This window comes from Heptranchias perlo, chromosome 40 (genome assembly GCF_035084215.1).
Source record: "Heptranchias perlo isolate sHepPer1 chromosome 40, sHepPer1.hap1, whole genome shotgun sequence".
In the NCBI taxonomy this organism is placed as follows: domain Eukaryota; kingdom Metazoa; phylum Chordata; class Chondrichthyes; order Hexanchiformes; family Hexanchidae; genus Heptranchias; species Heptranchias perlo.
In genome coordinates this window covers 3408122-3428235 of record NC_090364.1, presented here as the reverse complement: position 1 = coordinate 3428235, position 20114 = coordinate 3408122, and the positions used below count along the sequence as shown (strand labels likewise).

The window sequence follows — 20114 nt, the reverse complement described above, 5'->3', positions numbered from 1 at the left end:
GAATGGCCTCCATCTGTGCTGTATGATTCTATGATTCTACGAATTCTCCTTAGAGCAGAGAAGGTTAAGAGGAGATTTGATAGAGGTGTTCAAGATCATGAGGGGTTTTAATAGAGTAAATAAGGAGAAACTGTTTCCAGTGGCAGGAGGGTCGGTAACCAGAGGACACAGATTTAAGGTGATCAGTAAAGGAACCAGAGGGGGAGATGAGGAGAAATTTCTTTTTAGGCAGCGAGTTGTTATGATCTGGAATGCGCTGCCTGAAAGGGCGGTGGAAGCAGATTCAATAATAACTTTCAAAAGGGAATTGGATAAATACTTGAAAAGGAAAAAATTTGCAGGGCTACGGGGAAAGAGCAGGGGGAGTGGGATTAATTGGATCGCTCTTTCAAAGAGCCAGCACAGGCACGATGGGCCGAACGGCCTCCTTTTATGTTCTATAAGAGTACGAAAAGAAAGCTTGGTGAAAATTTCACCTGGTGAATTGTTAATACATCTTAAAATAGTGACTTTGGTGTCAGATAGACAGGTGTCGTTCGCTGTTCTGGTAATATCTACGTAAAGCTGAGAATATTGCAGATATGTCAGTAAGGGGTTATTGCTAGCCAGCTAGTCGGTGAAGCAGAAATCATTTGCTCATTCCCAGTTGATGCTGCCTTTGTCAAACAGTTCAGAACTGCAGATGTCACACGGTCAGCTTGCTGTGGGGATTGTGATATCACCTTATGTAACAGATAATCTCTCTCCTTACGTAACTATGCTTCTGGTGTCAAAGTGCCCTTTGTGGGCGGGTGGAAAAAGGAGCTGCTGGAAGTGGGGCGGCTGATAAGCCAGAGAGTCAGTAGCTGCTGCATGGGTTTGGGAACGAGGCCAGTGGCTTCTTTGGCTGGGGAATGTGTGTCAGGATTTTGTTATCACACCAGAGCAGGGAGCGCTGCTTCCCTCTCAGGGAACAGTTCATGTGAGATATTTAACTTCATTTTAAAAAAAAAAGACAAACACATACACCCAACAGCTGGGAGTTTATCACACGGCTTAGGAACTGAGAGGAATGCTGCAGATCGACAGGAAAAATAAAAGGTAAGGTGCACCGAGTTTTTTCCCCCCTCTTTTGATATATATTGACTTTAAAATTGTAAGGAAATAATATTAATTTTTTGGAGTACAGTCTGTATTTTACAACCTTTGATTCATTAAAAAGAAAATTAATTCCTACCTGCCGGATGGTAAATGCTTTGAAGTACAATTCAGAATCTGTTTGAAAATAAAACTCTCCGCGGGCGAGGGCAAGGAGTGGGCTCAGCTGTGATGCCCCCCGCAGTGGAATAGCCGAACAAAACGCCTGGTCTGGGTTTGGGCACAGCGACTTGGGCTCGGTGTCGGACGGTGGCCCCTGCGTGGGTCAGGAGAGGAGGAGATTTCCTTGCAGGCGAGTTTATTTCCCTTTTCGAAAGGTGCCGTGGATCAGATTGAGGAATGGCGGGGAGGAACCTCCGGCCCGGTTTGTTTCTCTGCAGTGCCGTTTATTTTTTGTTGTGTCAGTGAAGTGGCCGGGTTTCCAGGATCAGTCTGGATTAGACGTTCACTAATCCTTCAGCAGATGGAGCAGCCCGAGAGCAGAGGTTTAAATTATCCAAATGTCGCGTTATGGGACTCGGTGAGTCAGGAGCCAACATGGATCCCATAAGTCCTTAGTCTTTCAGCGTGCATCAAACAGTTTATTCTATCTGTTAATCCATTGGTTTAATCCCTGACTGAATACTGTCTGTTGAAAGAAAGAACTTGCATTTATATAGCGCCTTCCACAACCCCAGGACGTCCCAAAGCGCTTTACAGCCAATGAAGTACTTTTTGAAGTGTAGTCACTGTTGTAATGTAGGAAACGCAGCAGCCAATTTGCGCACAGCAAGATCCCACAAACAGCAATGTGATAACGATCAGATAATCTGTTTTTGTGATGTTGGTTGAGGGATAAATATTGGCCAGGATACTGGAGAGAACTCCCCTGCTCTTCTTCGTATAGCGTTGTGGGATCTTTTATCTGTGAGGGCAGACAGGGCTTTGGTTTAACACCTCATCCGAAAGATGGCACCTCCGACAGTGCAGCACTCCCTCAGTACTGACATTGAACGTAGGTTTTGTGCTCAAGTTTCTCGAGCGGGGCTCAAACCCACGACCTTCAGAGTCTGAGGTAAGAGAGCTACTCACTGAGCTACTGTTGACACTTTAAATTAAACCTTGACAGTTAGAGGGGTTAGCTTCAGCGGCTCAACTGGCCTTTTACTGTTCTCATGTCTGGGGTGCTTGGGATAAAAAGCCCCTCCCCCTAAAAACAAATTGGAAAATACCCCCTCCCCCCCAATGGCTCCCTTGGTAAAGGCACTGCTTGTTGTATTGAACCCCACACCAGGTCTGCCATGAGTTACCTGTGATCGCAATAGGGGAAGGGGGTAATTAGAGACCATCGCTCATGTATACCTCCGTGGCCTGTTGGTGGATCGCCAAGGACTGGTGCCTGACCTACCCCTCTCAGACTGGGCATGGTCCGTAGCATAGGGGACAAGGACAGCTGGGGAGTTGCTCCTAAACAGGAGGAAACATCAATCACATAAGGAACACAAGAGTCTTTAGGAACAGGAAAAGGTCATTAGGTCAAACGAGCCCTTTCCCTTTCTCAGAATCGACCCCAATCACCCGTCTCTTCATCATAAACCCCCTCAACCCCTTCTCTCTCCTGAAGCACAACCAGTTTCCTCTTGTCTGCCTCGGTGTTCTCCCCAGAAACATCCTCCAAAAGCTCTGTTACTCTTTTGAGTTAGAAAGCTCTTCCCTTCTTACTGCTAACTCCTCTGTTTTTAACTTGTCCCCGCTGGGATTGCAACCCTTCACTCTGATGAAGACGTTGCCTGATTTGTTGTGTCGATCCCCTCCGAAGTCTTCAAAACCTCAATTACGTCACCTCAACGTCTTCTCGTTTCCAAAGAAAACAAACCTATTTTCCTTAAACTCACCTCAGATCCTCACATAAAAGGAGAGAGGAAAAAAAACACACACATAGAAGCTTAAAAAAACATTTATCAATGCTTATGCATAGGATTTCTTTTTTTTTTGATAATGAAATCCGCCTACATTCCTGAAAAGGTTTCAGAGCGGGGTGTTATATCTTTTCCTAGGACTTCCCGAGATTAATTACTGGATATCCGTCCATTGACAGGCTGGATAGACAATGGTTCTGGTAAATCAAAGCTCGTTAGTTCATGAATTCACATCACTTCCTGGAGGGCAGGGCCTGGTTCGAGAGACCTCAGTCCACACTCAGAAAACACAAAGGCCTGGGTCACCAAGAGGTGTCTGAGTCGGACATCTGCTGCTGACGTTAACTCCGTCAACTGGCTCGATTGTTGTTGCCCTGACTGCAATGGCCGTGTGACAGGAAATCCATAGCTAGATTGTGGAATCCCAAAATCAACTCAACAATGGAATTTTGTTAGAAATTTCGTATCGTTCGTGCAGGGGAGAATTATTCAGTATTTGTACCTTTTGCCCATTTTTTTGTCTCTTTCTTCTTTATCAATCTCCAACCAGGTGGGGGCGAGAGGTGAGAGTTTAGCGTCCTTGCAAATCTCTGCTGCTACTGTCACTTAGGTCTAAAAATAACTCACTCCCATGTCTATAATTCCCTGTAACTCACTCCCATGTCTATAATTCCCTGTAACTCACTCCCATGTCTATAATTCCCTGTAACTCACTCCCAAGTCTATAGTTCCCTGTAACTCACTCCCATGTCTATAATTCCCTGTAACTCACTCCCATGTCTATAATTCCCTGTAACTCACTCCCATGTCTATAATTCCCTGTAACTCACTCCCATGTCTATAATTCCCTGTAACTCACTCCCATGTCTATAATTCCCTGTAACTCCCTCCCATGTCTATAATTCCCTGTAACTCACTCCCCTGTCTATAATTCCCTGTAACTCACTCCCATGTCTATAATTCCCTGTAACTCACTCCCATGTCTATAATTCCCTGTAACTCACTCCCATGTCTATAGTTCCCTGTAACTCACTCCCATGTCTATAGTTCCCTGTAACTCACTCCCATGTCTATAATTCCCTGTAACTCACTCCCCTGTCTATAATTCCTTGTAACTCACTCCCATGTCTATAATTCCCTGTAACTCACTCCCATGTCTATAATTCCCTGTAACTCACTCCCATGTCTATAATTCCCTGTAACTCACTCCCCTGTCTATAATTCCTTGTAACTCACTCCCATGTCTATAATTCCCTGTAACTCACTCCCATGTCTATAGTTCCCTGTAACTCACTCCCATGTCTATAATTCCTTGTAACTCACTCCCATGTCTATAGTTCCCTGTAACTCACTCCCATGTCTATAATTCCCTGTAACTCACTCCCCTGTCTATAATTCCTTGTAACTCACTCCCATGTCTATAATTCCCTGTAACTCACTCCCATGTCTATAGTTCCCTGTAACTCACTCCCATGTCTATAATTCCCTGTAACTCACTCCCATGTCTATAATTCCCTGTAACTCACTCCCATGTCTATAATTCCCTGTAACTCACTCCCATGTCTATAATTCCCTGTAACTCACTCCCCTGTCTATAATTCCCTGTAACTCACTCCCATGTCTATAATTCCCTGTAACTCACTCCCATGTCTATAATTCCTTGTAACTCACTCCCATGTCTATAATTCCCTGTAACTCACTCCCATGTCTATAGTTCCCTGTAACTCACTCCCAAGTCTATAATTCCCTGTAACTCACTCCCATGTCTATAGTTCCCTGTAACTCACTCCCATGTCTATAATTCCCTGTAACTCACTCCCATGTCTATAATTCCCTGTAACTCACTCCCATGTCTATAATTCCCTGTAACTCACTCCCATGTCTATAATTCCCTGTAACTCACTCCCATGCTTGTGTTCATTGTGTATTTCTCCCTGTGTGTTTCTGCTGTTGTTTGGAATGTATGTTGATCAATGTTCATTTAAGCCCCAGGTTTGTTCGCTGTGTCCCGTTGTTGCTGATTGCAGACTCTAGATGTGAGAGATTGGCGTGTCACATTGATTACTGTCATCTGTTTAGATGATAATTCATTGTGAACAGTTTGTGCATCACTGGACTAAACACTGGCACCTGTTGCTGGGAGTACACACTGAGTGTTGACGTCAGATGCTCTGTCAATTTATTTATATAGAGAATTACATAGAAGAGCCTAGAGCACAGAAACAGGCCATTCGGCCCAACTGGTCTATGCCGGCATTTACGCTCCACACGAGCCTCCTCCCTCCCCTCTTCATCTCACCCTATCAGCATATCCTTCTATTCCTTTCTCCCTCATCTGCTTATCTAGCTTTCCCTTAAATACATCAACGCTATTCGCCTCAACCACTCCTTGTGGTAGCGAGTTTCACATTCTCACCAATATTTTGTCTGTGGATGAGGAATTTATCAGTGAATCTGAACATATCAATTGAATCTCAGGTTTCCCTGCTCTCTGAACAACGGAATGAACACAGAAAGCTGAATGAGTGACATTGGCTGCTTGCAGTGTGACAACCAATCGACTAGCTCCATTAATCTCTTGGCTTTCCAATCCCAGTGGCCAAAAAAACTAATTTTATCAGTGATCTGATCAACAAGGTGAAAGATGCTATTTCTAGGAAATGGAACAGCATTAATGCTTTTGTCAACCATTGTCAGTACTGAATATTCCCAGGGCAGGTACAGCACGGGTTAGATACAGAGTAAAGCTCCCTCTACACTGTCCCATCAAACACTCCCAGGGCAGGTACAGCACGGGTTAGATGCAGAGTAAAGCTCCCTCTACACTGTCCCATCAAACACTCCCAGGGCAGGTACAGCACGGGTTAGATGCAGAGTAAAGCTCCCTCTACGCTCTCCCATCAAACACTCCCAGGGCAGGTACAGCACGGGTTAGATACAGAGTAAAGCTCCCTCGACACTGTCCCATCAAACACTCCCAGGGCAGGTACAGCACAGGTTAGATACAGAGTAAAGCTCCCTCTACACTGTCCCATCAAACACTCCCCGGGCAGGTGCAGCACGGGTTAGATACAGAGTAAAGCTCCCTCTACACTGTCCCATCAAACACTCCCAGGGCAGGTACAGCACGGGTTAGATACAGAGTAAAGCTCCCTCTACACTGTCCCATCAAACACTCCCAGGGCAGGTACAGCAAGGGTTAGATACAAAGTAAAGCTCCCTCTACACTGTCCCATCAAACACTCCCAGGGCAGGTACAGCACGGGTTAGATACAGAGTAAAGCTCCCTCTACACTGTCCCATCAAACACTCCCAGGGCAGGTACAGCACGGGTTAGATACAGAGTAAAGCTCCCTCTACACTGGCCCATCAAACACTCCCAGGGCAGGTACAGCACGGGTTAGATACAGAGTAAAGCTCCCTCTACACTGTCCCATCAAACACTCCCAGGGCAGGTACAGCACGGGTTAGATACAGAGTAAAGCTCCCTCTACACTATGATAAGGGGGATGTATGTAGAGTAGGCACGCCTCAAGCACACAAATACATGGGAAGTAATAACAACTCTTCCGTCACACGCATGGCTTGCCTTGCTCTGAGCTTTCAGTCCCTGTGCTATGGAGCGCACACTGTTTACATTGAACAGGCGCTGACTCACAATAAGTGTGTGATATATCCCTTTTACACAGCACTGTACGACTGCAGGGGCAGAACCAGCAATGTGCAGGAGACAACATAAGATCACAGCATGCTTCAATTCATTTCCTATTAAAACTGAGTCTTACCTCCTTTAACTGTGCATCTCTTACACACATTACAGAATTGTACCGCTCCCCCGTATTTCATACAAGTTAGTGCCTGTTTTTGTTCATTCTCGGGATGTGGGCATCGCTGGCAAGGCCAGCATTTATTGCCCATCCCGAGTTGCCCCTTGAGAAGGTGGTGGTGAGCCGCCTTCTTGAACCGCTGCAGTCCGTGTGGTGACGGTTCTCCCACAGTGCTGTTAGGAAGGGAGTTCCAGGTTTTCGACCCAGCGGCGATGAAGGAACGGCCGATATATTTCCAACTTAGGACGGTGTGTGACTTGGAGGGGAACGTGCAGGTGATGGTGTTCCCATGTACCTGCTTGCCTGATTATACAGGGAGCGATGGAGATATGGGGGTGGTTATTACAGAGAGTGATCGATACCTGTGGATGAGTAGAATGGTGCAATAGTGCAGGTTTATCATGAACTAGTGACCCAGTCAAATCAAAGCTGACACTGGCTGCAAAACATTCATAAATGCTGCATTCCTCAGCATCGATATCTCTCACTGCGATAAACACAGATATTCTCTCTCTTCCTGAAAAATAATTAAAAATTACAATGCAGGGCAGTGCCTGGTTTTTTGATTTTATTGTGACTCTGGTCTTCCTGACACTTTCTGTGAGGAAGCCTCCATTTATTGACCTTGGAATGCAGGGTTCTAGTCGGGTTTCACACTTACCGAGGCTTTAAACTTGTGGTGTTCTTGGAACAGGATCAAAAGGCAGCGAGCTTCCTTTCTCTGAGAGCATGTGAATGGGGCGGGCAGCTCTGAGGCGTTTGCTGATCGAGGATGTGAGCAGAAAACCAAAATGTACCATTAAAAGAGGCGAGAGTTTGGATCAACACATCCCTGTGCCAACAGGAAAAAAAAACTGTAGCTGTTCTCTTGCAATTAATCTACTTTACAAGCGAGTTATGTAAGTAGTCAATTAATTCCTTTGTTCTCGGGGCTCCAGTGAGTCTGCGTTTGGCAGCGTGATCGGGAAGAAAAAAAAAATCTTCTGTGACACTGAAATCACATTCCCCTGGAATCCATTGCCAGTCAGCAAACTACAGCCCTGGGATGTTTGTACAAGTTATTTAGTGAGATTTTTATCTGTACTCATCATTGAGGTGAAATTTTGGCCATTCATTGTCAATGGCAGGTACTCCTAGGTCAGATATCAAAGAGGTTAGATCCAGAGTCCCATCAAACACTCCCAGGGCAGGTACAGCACGGGTTAGATACAGAATAAAGCTCCCTCTACACTGTCCCATCAAACACTCCCAGGGTCAGGTACAGGGTTAGATACAGAGTAAAGCTCCCTCTACACTGTCCCATCAAACACTCCCAGGGTCAGGTACAGGGTTAGATACAGAGTAAAGCTCACTCCACACTGTCCCATCAAACACTCCCGGGTTAGATACAAAGTAAAGCTCTGAATTTTAAAAAAAATTGTGGGTGATCCAGAACATGGGGGCATAAATATAAGATGGCTACTAACAGATCAAATAAATAATTTAGGTGGAATTTCTTTACAGAGAGAATGGTGACAGTGTGGAACTCGCTGCTACATGAAGCAGAGAGCATAGACACGTTTAAGGAGGCTTGAGGCATACATGAGGGAGAAGGGAATAGAGGGATGGGGGGGCAGGGCGGGAAGAGATAATTAGAGTGGGAGGAGGCTCATTTGGTGTATTAACACCGGCATAGACCAGTTGGGCCGAATGGCCTGTTTCTGTGTATTTCAATGTGAATGAGTTAGAGTAGGAGGTGGTGTGATGAATGTGATTTCAACCCAGAGGCAGAAGGAAGAGTGTGTGGAGTGGGGTATATGGAGCTCAGGGGGAACAAGAGTGGAGAGTCCAGAGGGGCACTGACTGTAGTAGTATCAATAAAACAGAGGCAAGAAAGATTGAGAGAGAGGTTGGAGGCTTGAGATAGATTGTCTACCAGACACTAGGCTTTTCCTATGCAGGAATGCTAGAAAGATCCTGGGCGAGCCTCTCCAGATATCATAGAATGATACAGCACAGAAGGAGGCCATTCGGCCCATTGTGCCTGTGCCAGCTCTTTGAAAGAGCATAAGTGGCAAGTAACATTCGCGCCAGATAAGTGCCAGGCAATGACCATCTCCAACAAGAGAGAGTCTAACCACCTCCCCTTGACATTCAATGGCATTACCATCGCCGAATCCCCCACCATCAACATCCTGGGGGTCACCATTGACCACAAACTTAACTGGACCAGCCACATAAATACTGTGGCTATTAGAGCAGGTCAGAGGCTGGGTATTCTGCAGCGAGTGACTCACCTCCTGACTCCCCAGAGCCTTTCCACCATCTACAAGGCACAAGTCAGGAGTGTGATGGAATGCTCTCCACTTGCCTGGATGAGTGCAGCTCCAACAACACTCAAGAAGCTCAACACCATCCAAGATAAAGCAGCCCGCTTGATTGGCACCCCATCCACCACCCTAAATATTCACTCCCTTCACCACCGGCGCACTGTGGCTGCAGTGTGCACCATCCACAGGATGCACTGCAGCAACTCGCCAAGGCTTCTTCGACAGCACCTCCCAAACCCGCGACCTCTACCACCTAGAAGGACAAGAGCAGCAGGTACATGGGAACAACACCACCTGCACGTTCCCCTCCAAGTCACACACCATCCCGACTTGGAAATATATCGCCGTTCCTTCATCGTCACTGGGTCAAAATCCTGGAACTCCCTTCCTAACAGCACTGTGGGAGAACCGTCACCACACGGACTGCAGCGGTTCAAGAAGGCGGCTCACCACCACCTTCTCGAGGGCAATTAGGGATGGGCAATAAATGCCGGCCTCGCCAGCGACGCCCACATCCCGTGAACGAATAAAAAAAAAAAATCCAATTAGTCCCACTCCCCCTGCTCTTTCCCCATAGCCCTGCAAATGTTTTCCCTTCAAGTATTTATCCAATTCCCTTTTGAAAGTTATTATTGAATCTGCTTCCACCGCCCTTTCAGGCAGCGCATTCCAGATCATAACAACTCGCTGCGTAAAAAAAATTCTCCTCATCTCTCCCCGGCTTACTTGCCAATTATCTTAAATCTGTCTCCTCTGGTCACCGACCCTCCTGTCAGTGGAAACAGTTTCTCCTTATTTACTCTATCAAAACCCCTCATAATTTTGAACATCTCTATTAAATCTCAAAATATGGGACCAGTAACTAACCCTTTGACCTCATATTGTGAAGAAAAAAAGTTTCTTCAATTTCTTTCAGTCGAAACTTCAAGCCTGGTTTTATATATTTATATAATGTATATAGAGTGTATTTAACAATCTTATTGAAACATATAAGATTGTGAAGGGGCTTGATCGGGTGGATGCGGTAAGGATGTTCCCAAGGATGGGTGAAACTAGAACTAGGGGCCATAATCTTAGAATAAGGGGCTGCTCTTTCAAAACTGAGATGAGGAGAAACTTCTTCACTCAGAGGGTAGTAGGTCTGTGGAATTTGCTGCCCCAGGAAGCTGTGGAAGCTACATCATTAAATAAATTTAAAACAGAAATAGACAGTTTCCTAGAAGTAAAGGGAATTAGGGGTTACGGGGAGCAGGCAGGAAATTGGACATGAATTTAGATTTGAGGTTAGGATCAAATCAGCCATGATCTTATTGAATGGCGGAGCAGGCTCGAGGGGCCGATTGGCCTACTCCTGCTCCTATTTCTTATGTTCTTATGTTAACAATAACCAACAACGATGATATACAAATTAATATCTCCCCTTCCACCTCTTTGTCCCTCTCCTCCTCCACAGAACCTTCTGGATTTTGCCTTATATATCCAACGTTCCCCTTCATCTCGTCCCCAGGAGTGGGAAGAACTAAATCTCCACCTCCTGCCGACCTAGCCCCTCAAGACCATAAGAGGCCCCCTGGACTAGAACAAATTGTCCGCTGTGCTGCTGCCCTGTACGTAACCCTGGTCATACCTCATCTGCGGGAGTTTCTTCGAACCCAGAGTCTTTGGCCGTGAAAGGGTTACAGTCGCTGCTGGTGATGTTTTAATCTCCCAATTTAGTGTTTGTTTCCAAAGTGCTTGATGTGCGACTGTAAAAAGAACAGGACAGGATGACACCGATTGCTGTAATGTTGAAATAGTTCCCCAATGGAATACATTAGCCTCAGGAGAAATCATTCAACTGTATATCTTACTTACATCCACAACATTTACAGTACATTCCTGTGATGTGCGTCACCAGCCTTCCCTCCCATTTTCTAAGAGTTGGGCACAAAAAGGCACACATTTATTTAGAGTATGTTGTACGAAAATCAGTGTGGAAAGAATTCTGTTTTATATATATGGTGATGGGACACTAGGATTGCCCTGGAGTCCCGAGGAATTAAAGATTAATCTCCAGTTTGCTGCTGTGAGCAATTTAGGAAGAAAAATCATAGGAGCATTAAAAAAATGGAGTATTTTTTCATTTATTTTTAACACTTTTGTTTATTCGTTATAAAAATGTAAGAGTTGGGGAAAAGAAAGGCTGCTTGACTGACAGTCAAGAATCATCCAATTGAGTCATGAAGAGTCTGTTGGCTTTCCGATTGGCCGTGGGAAGGCGGGGCCCCGTGAGGATGGTCGTGTAGGGTAGACCAATGGGGTCAGGGGACAAGTCACGTAATGAAACCTCCAGGAATACGTCCAACCAGAGTTGGCAACCCTATGGGGCACTGTGAACAACCTGGGGTTCACATCAGTGACCAGTATAGTGAGGAGAACGAGAGTCAGAGCTTCACAGCTGCTGTGGTCACTCCCCTTTGGTGACGTGGTGCGTGACGAACCCTTTTTTGCATTGTTTACATACAATTCAAGGAATGATGTAAATTGCATTATAACTTATCGTTGGGTCACCTGTGCCCAATGATGAGGAGAAGAGTGGGAGCCATTCACACCTTGTTTCTACACACCCTGTACAATCTACCCCGTCCTGTACAATCTACCCCGTCCTGGACTCTACCCCACTGGTTTAATGTCCTTCTACACACAACATAGAATTAGATCAGGGCTGATCTGTTCCTCAACTCCATTTACTTAATGCCTTCTCTCCATATCCCTTGATACCTGCACCCATCAAAAATCTGTCAATCTCAGTCTTGAAAGCTCCAATTGATCCCCAGCATCCAAAGTCTTTTTGGGGGAGAGAATTCCTGATTTCTACTGCCCTTTTTGTGAAAAAGCGCTTCCGGGTTTCGTCCCTGAATGGCCTGGCTCTAATTTCAAGATTGTGTCCCCTTGTTCTTGATTCTCCACCGGAGGAAATAGTTTCTCTCTATCGACCCTATCGAATCCTTTTAACATTTTAAACACCTCGATTAGGTCACTCCTCGACCTTCTATACTCGAGGGAATACAAGGCAAGTTTATGCAACCTGCCCTCATAATTTAACCCTTCAAGCCCCGGAACCAGAGTCTGGGTTTTCAGGAGCCAGGGGGAGGAAAAGAAAATGATGTCGAAAATACAATGTGATGATTCATTTTTCACACATATCTGATGAAACTGCTAAAGGGCCCCTCTTTGTCGTCAGTGGATTGGTTTGCCTGAACTGCAGCTTGTGCTCATCCTACAATAACTGGCGAGTTAACACTCTCGTTCAGGCCATCAGAGGGAACATACGAACATAAGAAATAGGAGCAGGAGTAGGCCAATCGGCCCCTCGAGCCTGCTCCGCCATTCAATAAGATCATGGCTGATCTGATCCTAACCTCAAATCTAAATTCATGTCCAATTTCCTGCCCGCTCCCCGTAACCCCTAATTCCCTTTACTTCTAGGAAACTGTCTATTTCTGTTTTAAATTTATTTAATGATGTAGCTTCCACAGCTTCCTGGGGCAGCAAATTCCACAGACCTACCACCCTCTGAGTGAAGAAGTTTCTCCTCATCTCAGTTTTGAAAGAGCAGCCCCTTATTCTAAGATTATGCCCCCTAGTTCTAGTTTCACCCATCCTTGGGAACATCCTCACCGCATCCACCCGATCAAGCCCCTTCACAATCTTATATGTTTCAATAAGATCGCCTCTCATTCTTCTGAACTCCAATGAGTAGAGTCCCAATCTACTCAACCTCTCCACCCCCTCATCCCCGGGGATTAACCGAGTGAACCTTCTTTGAGGGAGGGAGGTGCGCAATAGAATCTTACAGCACAGAAGGAGGCCATTCGGCCCATCGTGCCAGTGCCAGCTCTTTAGAAGAACTATCCAATTAGTCCCATTCCCCCCGCTCTTCCCCCATTGCCCTGCAGTTAGCGATGAGGCGACAGCGTCACAGGGAGGAGGAACAATCAGGGCAGGTGTATCTTTGGGCCCCTTTTGCATATCTCCCAGGAGCCAGTCACTGAGCAGTAACTTGGTAATGCGAAGACGAAATAATCAGTTCAGCACATTTATATGTTTTTCTTTATCTTATTTCCAGACTTAGAGATAATGATGGCAGCTGATTTCCACTCTACTGGTGTCACATCCTTCAACTATATGGACCTCTCCATATGAAGCCCTGAACCCTGCCTTGCTGACCATTCCAACCTCTGTTGACCTAGAAACCCATTGCAATGTGGAGCTGTATTCAAGGGGACTTTGGATCCAACAGTACACGGTGCAAAGATGACCTTTGCTACAATGTCGGCATGGTCCTGTCAATTGCCTCGATGGCCTACCTCATCTTCTGCTTTCCGCTGGGCCTTATCTTCAATGTTTTGGTTCTTGTTGTCAACCTTCGTCACAAGCTGTCCATCAACATGCCTGATGTCTACTTCACCAATATGGCATTGGCTGGCTTGGTCCTGAACCTGGTGGCTTTTCTGCAGCTTCTAGGCCCCGACCACCTCATCTGGCCAGTGTGGACCTTTGGCCGGGAGATCTGCATGGCCTCTTTCATCTTGTTCAACATGGCAGCGCTGGTGAGCATTCACTCTGCCACTTTGCTCAGCCTGGACTGTTTCATTGAGCAAGCTTTGCCTCACACCTACATGTCAAGCGTTTACAACACCAAGCACGTCTGCAGTTTTGTGTGGGGCGGGGCTGCCCTGGCCAGCTTCTCCTCCCTCCTCTTTTATGTCTGCAGCAAGGTCTCGGACGAGGTCCACGACTGTTCAAAACTCCAGACCAAGGAGCTAGGGGACGCCATCATGTTCTTCACCGGATTCGTGGTTCCCGCCGTCGGAGTGAGCTACGCCTTCCGGCTCATTCTCAGTGCCCGGCAAGACCGGCCACCTCAGCTGGAGGAATCCTCGCACCTCGACCCTTCCGTCCGGAGGCTTCTCCTGGCCACGGTCCTCGTGCAGTTTGCCCTCTGGTTGCCGTACTACCTGACTCTATTGGTGAGCACTGCCCACTTTGTGACTAAGACGAAGGACGACACTGGGTTTGCCGACGTGCTTCACTTTCTGAGAGGGGCGTGCGAGCTGCTCGCTTACACCAGCACCTGCGTGGTGCCCATGTTATACAAATATCTGCAGAAAACCTTTGACGCCAGACTAAGGCTGGTGATCCAAGACGTGCAGTGCGGCATAAAGGGGCGCGAGATACGCCAGCAACACGTCGTAACAGTTTCAGGGGCAGACATCATAGAATGATACAGCGCAGAAGGAGGCCATTCGGCCCATCGTGCCTGTGCTGGCTCTTTGGCAGAGCTATCCGATTAGTGCCATTCCCCTGCTCTTTCCCCATAGCCCTGTAAATTTTTTCCATTCAAGTATTTATCCAATTCCCTTTTGAAAGTTATTATTGAACCTGCCTCCACCGCCCTTTCAGACAGTGCATTCCAGATCATCACAACTCGCTGCAGAAATATTTTTTTCTCCTCATGTCGCCTCTGGTTTTTTTGCCAATCACCTTAAATCTGTGTCCTCTGGTTACTGACCCTCCTGCCACTGGTAACAGTTTCTCCTAATTTACTCTATCAAAATCTTTCATGATTTTGAACACCTCGATCAAATCTCCCCTTAACCTTCTCTGCTCTAAGAAGAACAACCCCAGCTTCTCCAGTCTCTCCACATCATGTCCCCAGAATAAAAGTTCTAGCTGCCTGTAGAGACCATCAAAGCTTCTGACCAATAGCTTGCATTAAATTCCACACTGGCAGCCATTTGTTGCAATTCATTGATTCGCCATACTGAGAAATGACCGATTCTAACTGACCAGGCTGCCTGCTCTCTGCAGTGTCTATGATTAATCCTTGTTGACCCATCAACCATCGACCCATAAAGAATTTGCATTTATATAGCGCCTTTCATGAGCTCAGGATGTCCCAAAGTGCTTTACTGCCAATGAATTACTTTTGAAGGGTAATCACTATTGTTTTTGTAGGAAACACGGCAGTCAATTTACACACCATAAGATGACTGACCAGTTTAATTATTTCTTTTTGGTGGTGTTATTTGAGGAATGAATGTTGGCTGGGAGACCAGGAGAACTCCCCCTGCTCTGCTTTGGAAAAATGTGCCACAAGTTCCTTTATATCCACATGAAGAGGTAGATGGGGCTTTGGAACATAGGAACAGGAGGAGGCCATTCAGCCCCTCAAGCCTGTTCCGCCATTCAATTAGATCATGGCTGATCTGTATCTTAACTCCATCTACCTGCCTTGATTCCATAACCCTTAATACCCTCACCCAACAAAAATCTATCAATCTCAGTTTTGACATTTTCAATTGACCCCCAGTCTCAACAGCTTTTAGGGGGAGAGTTTCAGATTTCCACTCTCACCCTATCGATGCCTTTAATCATCTTAAACACCTCGATTAGATCACCCCTTAATCTTCTATACTCAGGGGAATACAAGCCTAGACTATGCAACCTGTCCCCATAATTTTTTGGTTTTAACATTGCATCTGAAAGACATCACCTCCAACAATGGTACATTGGTTCTGCACTGAAGTGTCAGTCTAGGTTATGTCCTCCAGTCCTGGAGTGGGACTTGAAACTATGACCTTCTGCCTCAGAGGTTAGAATACACCACCTGAGCCAAGCTGGCACTTCCTAATGTCCAGACTTGCATCTATTCACAGGTTTAATCCTAAAATTAAAGGCTTGTTATCTCAAATAGAAGGGTACTCTTTGGTGATAAATGGATTGAGACAGTCCTGTTGAGGTGCCCAAGTTGGCTCAGTTAGTAGCTCTCTCACTTCTCTGAGTCAGAAGCTTGTGGGTTCAAACTCTGCTCTGGACTCGAGCCAATGATCTGGGCTGACACTCCAGTGCAGTACTGAGGGAGTGCTACATTGTCAGAGGTGCCGTCTTTCACACACAAGACATTAACGCAAGGCTTACCTGGTCAGGTGGATGTAAAAAAGATTCCAAAGCACGGTCCAAAGAGCAGGAAATTTTCCTTATATCCTGGGGCCAATATTCCTCCTGCAGCCGACACCACCAAAAACAGACTATCTGGTCACTCATTTCCTGTTTTTGGGATGTTTTGGATTCATTGGTTACAAAGCACTTTGCAATGTACTGAACGCATAACGAGACACTTCTAAAAATCCAAGTTCTTTCATTCTTTGAACCGGGGGCTGTTTGTGTCAGGAAGCTATGCATAACTTTAGTTGTATTTTAGTTACAATCTGGCAACGCCTCGATTTTAAAATTCTCACCCTGGTTTTCAAATCCCTCCATGGCCCTCACCCCCTCCCTATCTCTGTAACCTCCTCCAGCCCCACAACCCTCCGAGATCTCTGCGCTCCTCCAATTCTGGCCTCTTGCGCATCCATTTCCTTCGTCCCACCATCGGCAGCTGTGCCTTCAGCTGCCTCGGCCCTAAGCTCTGGAATTCCCTCCCTAAACCTCTCCGCCTCTCTCTCCTCCTTTAAAGATACTCTTTAAAACCGACCTCTTAGACTAAGTTTTTGGTCACCTGCCCTAATATCTCCTTATGTGGCTCGATGTTAAATTTTAACATGATAATCACTTCCTGTGAAGCGCCTTGGGACATTTTACCACATTAAAGGCGCTATATAAATGCAAGTTGTTGTTGTTATCTGTTTATTAAAAAAACCCTACTCCACTATGATTTGACCCTGGGGTAGGAAGGGGAAAATACGAGCCAGTGACTCTCTGGATTATTATCGTCTGACCCACCCCTGCTGGATAGTGTGTACGTGCCGATATGAGGTGACGGCAGGAACAAGCTCTGCTGCCCCAACGCGAACAGTCCGCTGACTTAAGTTCATAACTAACGACCACTTAGGTGAGAATGGTGCCCACAGAACTGGACCCCCCTCCCACCCAACAAGGAGAGCAGGCAAGAGGGAGGGGGGATCCCTAAGGAACACCTCCCACATGCAATGCTCGATGAAACAAAATATTGCTTATGCTTAACGTGTAATGGATGCCTTTCACTGCCCTCAAGGATTGCGCACGAATGCTTTAAGACTGTATAACCTCTCGTACCATTTGGAATGTTCCATCTACGTCTGATAACGATGGGCAATTTTCTCAAAAAAATGTAACCAGTAAATTTAGGTTCATGCACTGTATCAATAAATGGATATTTAACTTTCATATTTGTATCTGGCTGTCCTACGGCTTCTTCTCTGTTGACTCAGTCAGAATTTAAAATGTGTTGAAAAGTTTTATCAATCTACCGTCTAGAAAAATAAGTCAGTTTAGCTGCTCGAGTGCCTGCAGATTTTCAGATCATGTTCATAGAATGAACAGCACGGAAAGAGGCCATTCGGCCCATCGTGCCTGAGACGGCTGTTTGATAGAGCTATCCAGCTTAATCCCACTTCCCCCGTTCTTTCCCCACAGCCCTGCAAATTTTTCCTTTTCAAGTATTTATCCAATTCCCTTTTGAAAGTTATTATTGAAACTGCTCCCACTGCCCGTTCAGGCAGCGCATTCCAGATCATCACAACTCACTGAGTAAAAAAAAAATCTCTCCTCTAGTTCTTTTGCCAATTATCTTAAATCTGTGTCCTCTGGTTACCGACCCCCCTGCCACTGGAAACTATTTCTCCCTATTTACTCCATCAAAACCTTGTCATAATTTTGAACACCTCTATTAAATCTCTCCTTAACCTTCTCTGCTCTAAAGAGAACAATCCCAGCTGCTCCAGTCTCTCCATACAACTGAAGTCCCTCATCCCTGGAATCATTTGAAAACAAAATCCAGCTGATATTTTTATTGGGGCGGGGGGGAAATGAGGAGGGGGGGAAAAAATCAGGCCAATTGGCCGCATTGGGCAATCCCTAGTTTGAACTTGTAACTCACTGGTATGGGAACCAGCCAAATTTGTGCCACTGTAAACCAGCCATGTGACAGTTTTGAGTACAAGCAACTATCTTTCAAAACAAAAAGCTCAGGAGAACTAAACAACGCTGGGAACTCACAGACTCTTTGCTTCCTGTGACTCTGAAGTAATTAAAAGTAATCGTTTGTTTCCAAATTTCACGCTAGCCTTCTTTGCAAAATATAAACCTTCCCGAAACCCAACGTCAGCGGATTCTTGTAACAAGATAAGCAAGATTGTAAAGTGACTGATCTCTCTGCCGGGGAAAGACACCCAGACAACTTGCAGGCTCTTGGGTTCACGTGCCCAACTCAATGCCAAGGGTGACCCGCCTGCGCAACCCCATCTCGGCCCCTCTCCAAATTGCATAAACACCGCTGAGCTTGAGAGGTTTAACGTAGATCACAGTTAGCTGATCAAACAATGTTGCATGACAAAATTATGGTTGGGATAAACATTTTAAATAGATGAGGTGGCACAGTATTGGGGATAAAGGCATTGACACTTAGCGTGCAGTGCTGCACTTATCCTTACTTAATCCTTCTTTGATAGGCTGACAAGAATTGCCTCCTTCATTATGCCCTCCTCCTCCAAGTTTAAAACCCAAGCTCAGCATTGCCTAACTGATTTACTGAGCCGTCTGCTATTCTTCAATCTACAGTATGGGTTTTAATCCTTGATCCTCTGATATATTAAAAAAAAGATGCTTCTAACTCATGTATAAAAATTGGTTACCAGGAATGGTCTGAACAAGCATTGCCCCATTACTTTACTGGAGATTTCCTTAAGTTCCCAGCACAGAATAGATTTTGTTCTGGCATCATATGAAGTACATTCCACAACAGGAGCACCCTCTAGTGTACAATCTCCACCCTGCAGCTTCATGAGACCATATTAAAAAGGACACACTTTTTACAAGAGTTTAACTGCCTGCACCCGCCCCTCTCCCTCCTACCTCTTTCTGCATAGTTACCTGACCACTTTGCCCAAATTGCAAGCCTGGAATATGCCAACATGTTAATCACATATGAGGGACATCGCAGGCGAGTGTGATCATACCCTGGTGCCAATACTCATTGTAGAATAGTGTATAATAGGAAAAACAGCTCAACAATACAGAATTTGCATTTATATAGCACCTTTCACGACCTCAGGACATCCCAAAGTGCTTTGCAGACAATGGATTACTTTTTGAAGTGTAGTCACAGTTGTAATGTAGGAAAACCTGGCAGCCAATTTGCACACAGCAAGATCCCACAAACAGCAATGATAACGACCAGATGATCTGTTTTAGTGATGTTGGTTGATGGATAACTATCGTCTAGGACACTGGAGCGAACTCCCCTGCTCTTCTTCGAAATAGTGCTGTGGGATCTTTTTTGCGTCCACCTGAGAGGACAGACAGGGCCTCTGTATGTCGCATCCAAAAGATGGCACCTCTGACAGTGTAGCACTCCCTCAGTACTGGCACCCAGAGTGTCAGCCTAGAAGTTAATATTAATTCCTTTACATTGAGAATGTATTGTGTGTGATAGAGGCTAACACATGATTTAGATTAGGTCGTTTAAGTAAGCAGGAGGTGTCAGGTTAATGCAATTTAAGAAGCATCAAAGGGTTTGTGTAAGAATAAAACCTGGTTTGGAGACAAGATATCTACATTTCAGCTGTTATCATTCTGTTAATGTGATATTTATAACTATGCAAAATTCTATCTTCTACATAAACACACATTCCAGTGAGTGTGTTGCAACATTGCCATCTACTGGTCTAGTAGCATATGGCACAAAAATCACCAAACCATTTCAGAATGGATAGGTTCAGAGCAAGTCATCTGACATTGCCCATCCAGCTGTATAGGCTCAATTTTATTAATTCTTTGGTACCTTGTGCCAAGAACTCGGCTGCATTGCTTAATCGTTCGCAGACCCCGATGGGTATCCTACTAGTAAGTATATAGACATGTAACCTGCTTGTACTTCCTGTTGATATAGATAAAACCAACAAGTTGATTTATCTCTGGAG

General features: G+C 45.5%; 1 protein-coding gene and 1 long non-coding RNA gene across 4 annotated transcripts; one reads left to right on the top strand and one right to left on the bottom strand.

Moving 5' to 3' along the window:
* The first annotated feature begins 860 nt into the window (after positions 1 to 860).
* Positions 861 to 17361, top strand: LOC137305497 (probable G-protein coupled receptor 146). Of its 2 annotated transcripts, XM_067974344.1 has the most exons (3): positions 861 to 1080; positions 7557 to 7761; positions 13280 to 17361. In XM_067974344.1, exon 3 carries the CDS (start codon positions 13416 to 13418, stop codon positions 14436 to 14438), a length of 1023 nt encoding a protein of 340 aa, XP_067830445.1. In that variant the 5' UTR covers positions 861 to 1080; positions 7557 to 7761; positions 13280 to 13415; the 3' UTR covers positions 14439 to 17361. The 2 variants fall into 2 exon arrangements, with proteins under 2 accessions (XP_067830445.1, XP_067830446.1); XM_067974345.1 differs by lacking the exon at positions 7557 to 7761.
* Positions 1322 to 10911, bottom strand: LOC137305499 (uncharacterized). Of its 2 annotated transcripts, none has more exons than XR_010958724.1 (3): positions 10799 to 10911; positions 7524 to 7694; positions 1322 to 2041 (listed from the first exon to the last, which is right to left on the bottom strand). It is a non-coding gene; the product is annotated as an uncharacterized lncRNA (long non-coding RNA). The 2 variants fall into 2 exon arrangements; XR_010958725.1 differs by having other exon boundaries at positions 7524 to 7624.
* Positions 17362 to 20114: the final 2753 nt, after the last annotated feature.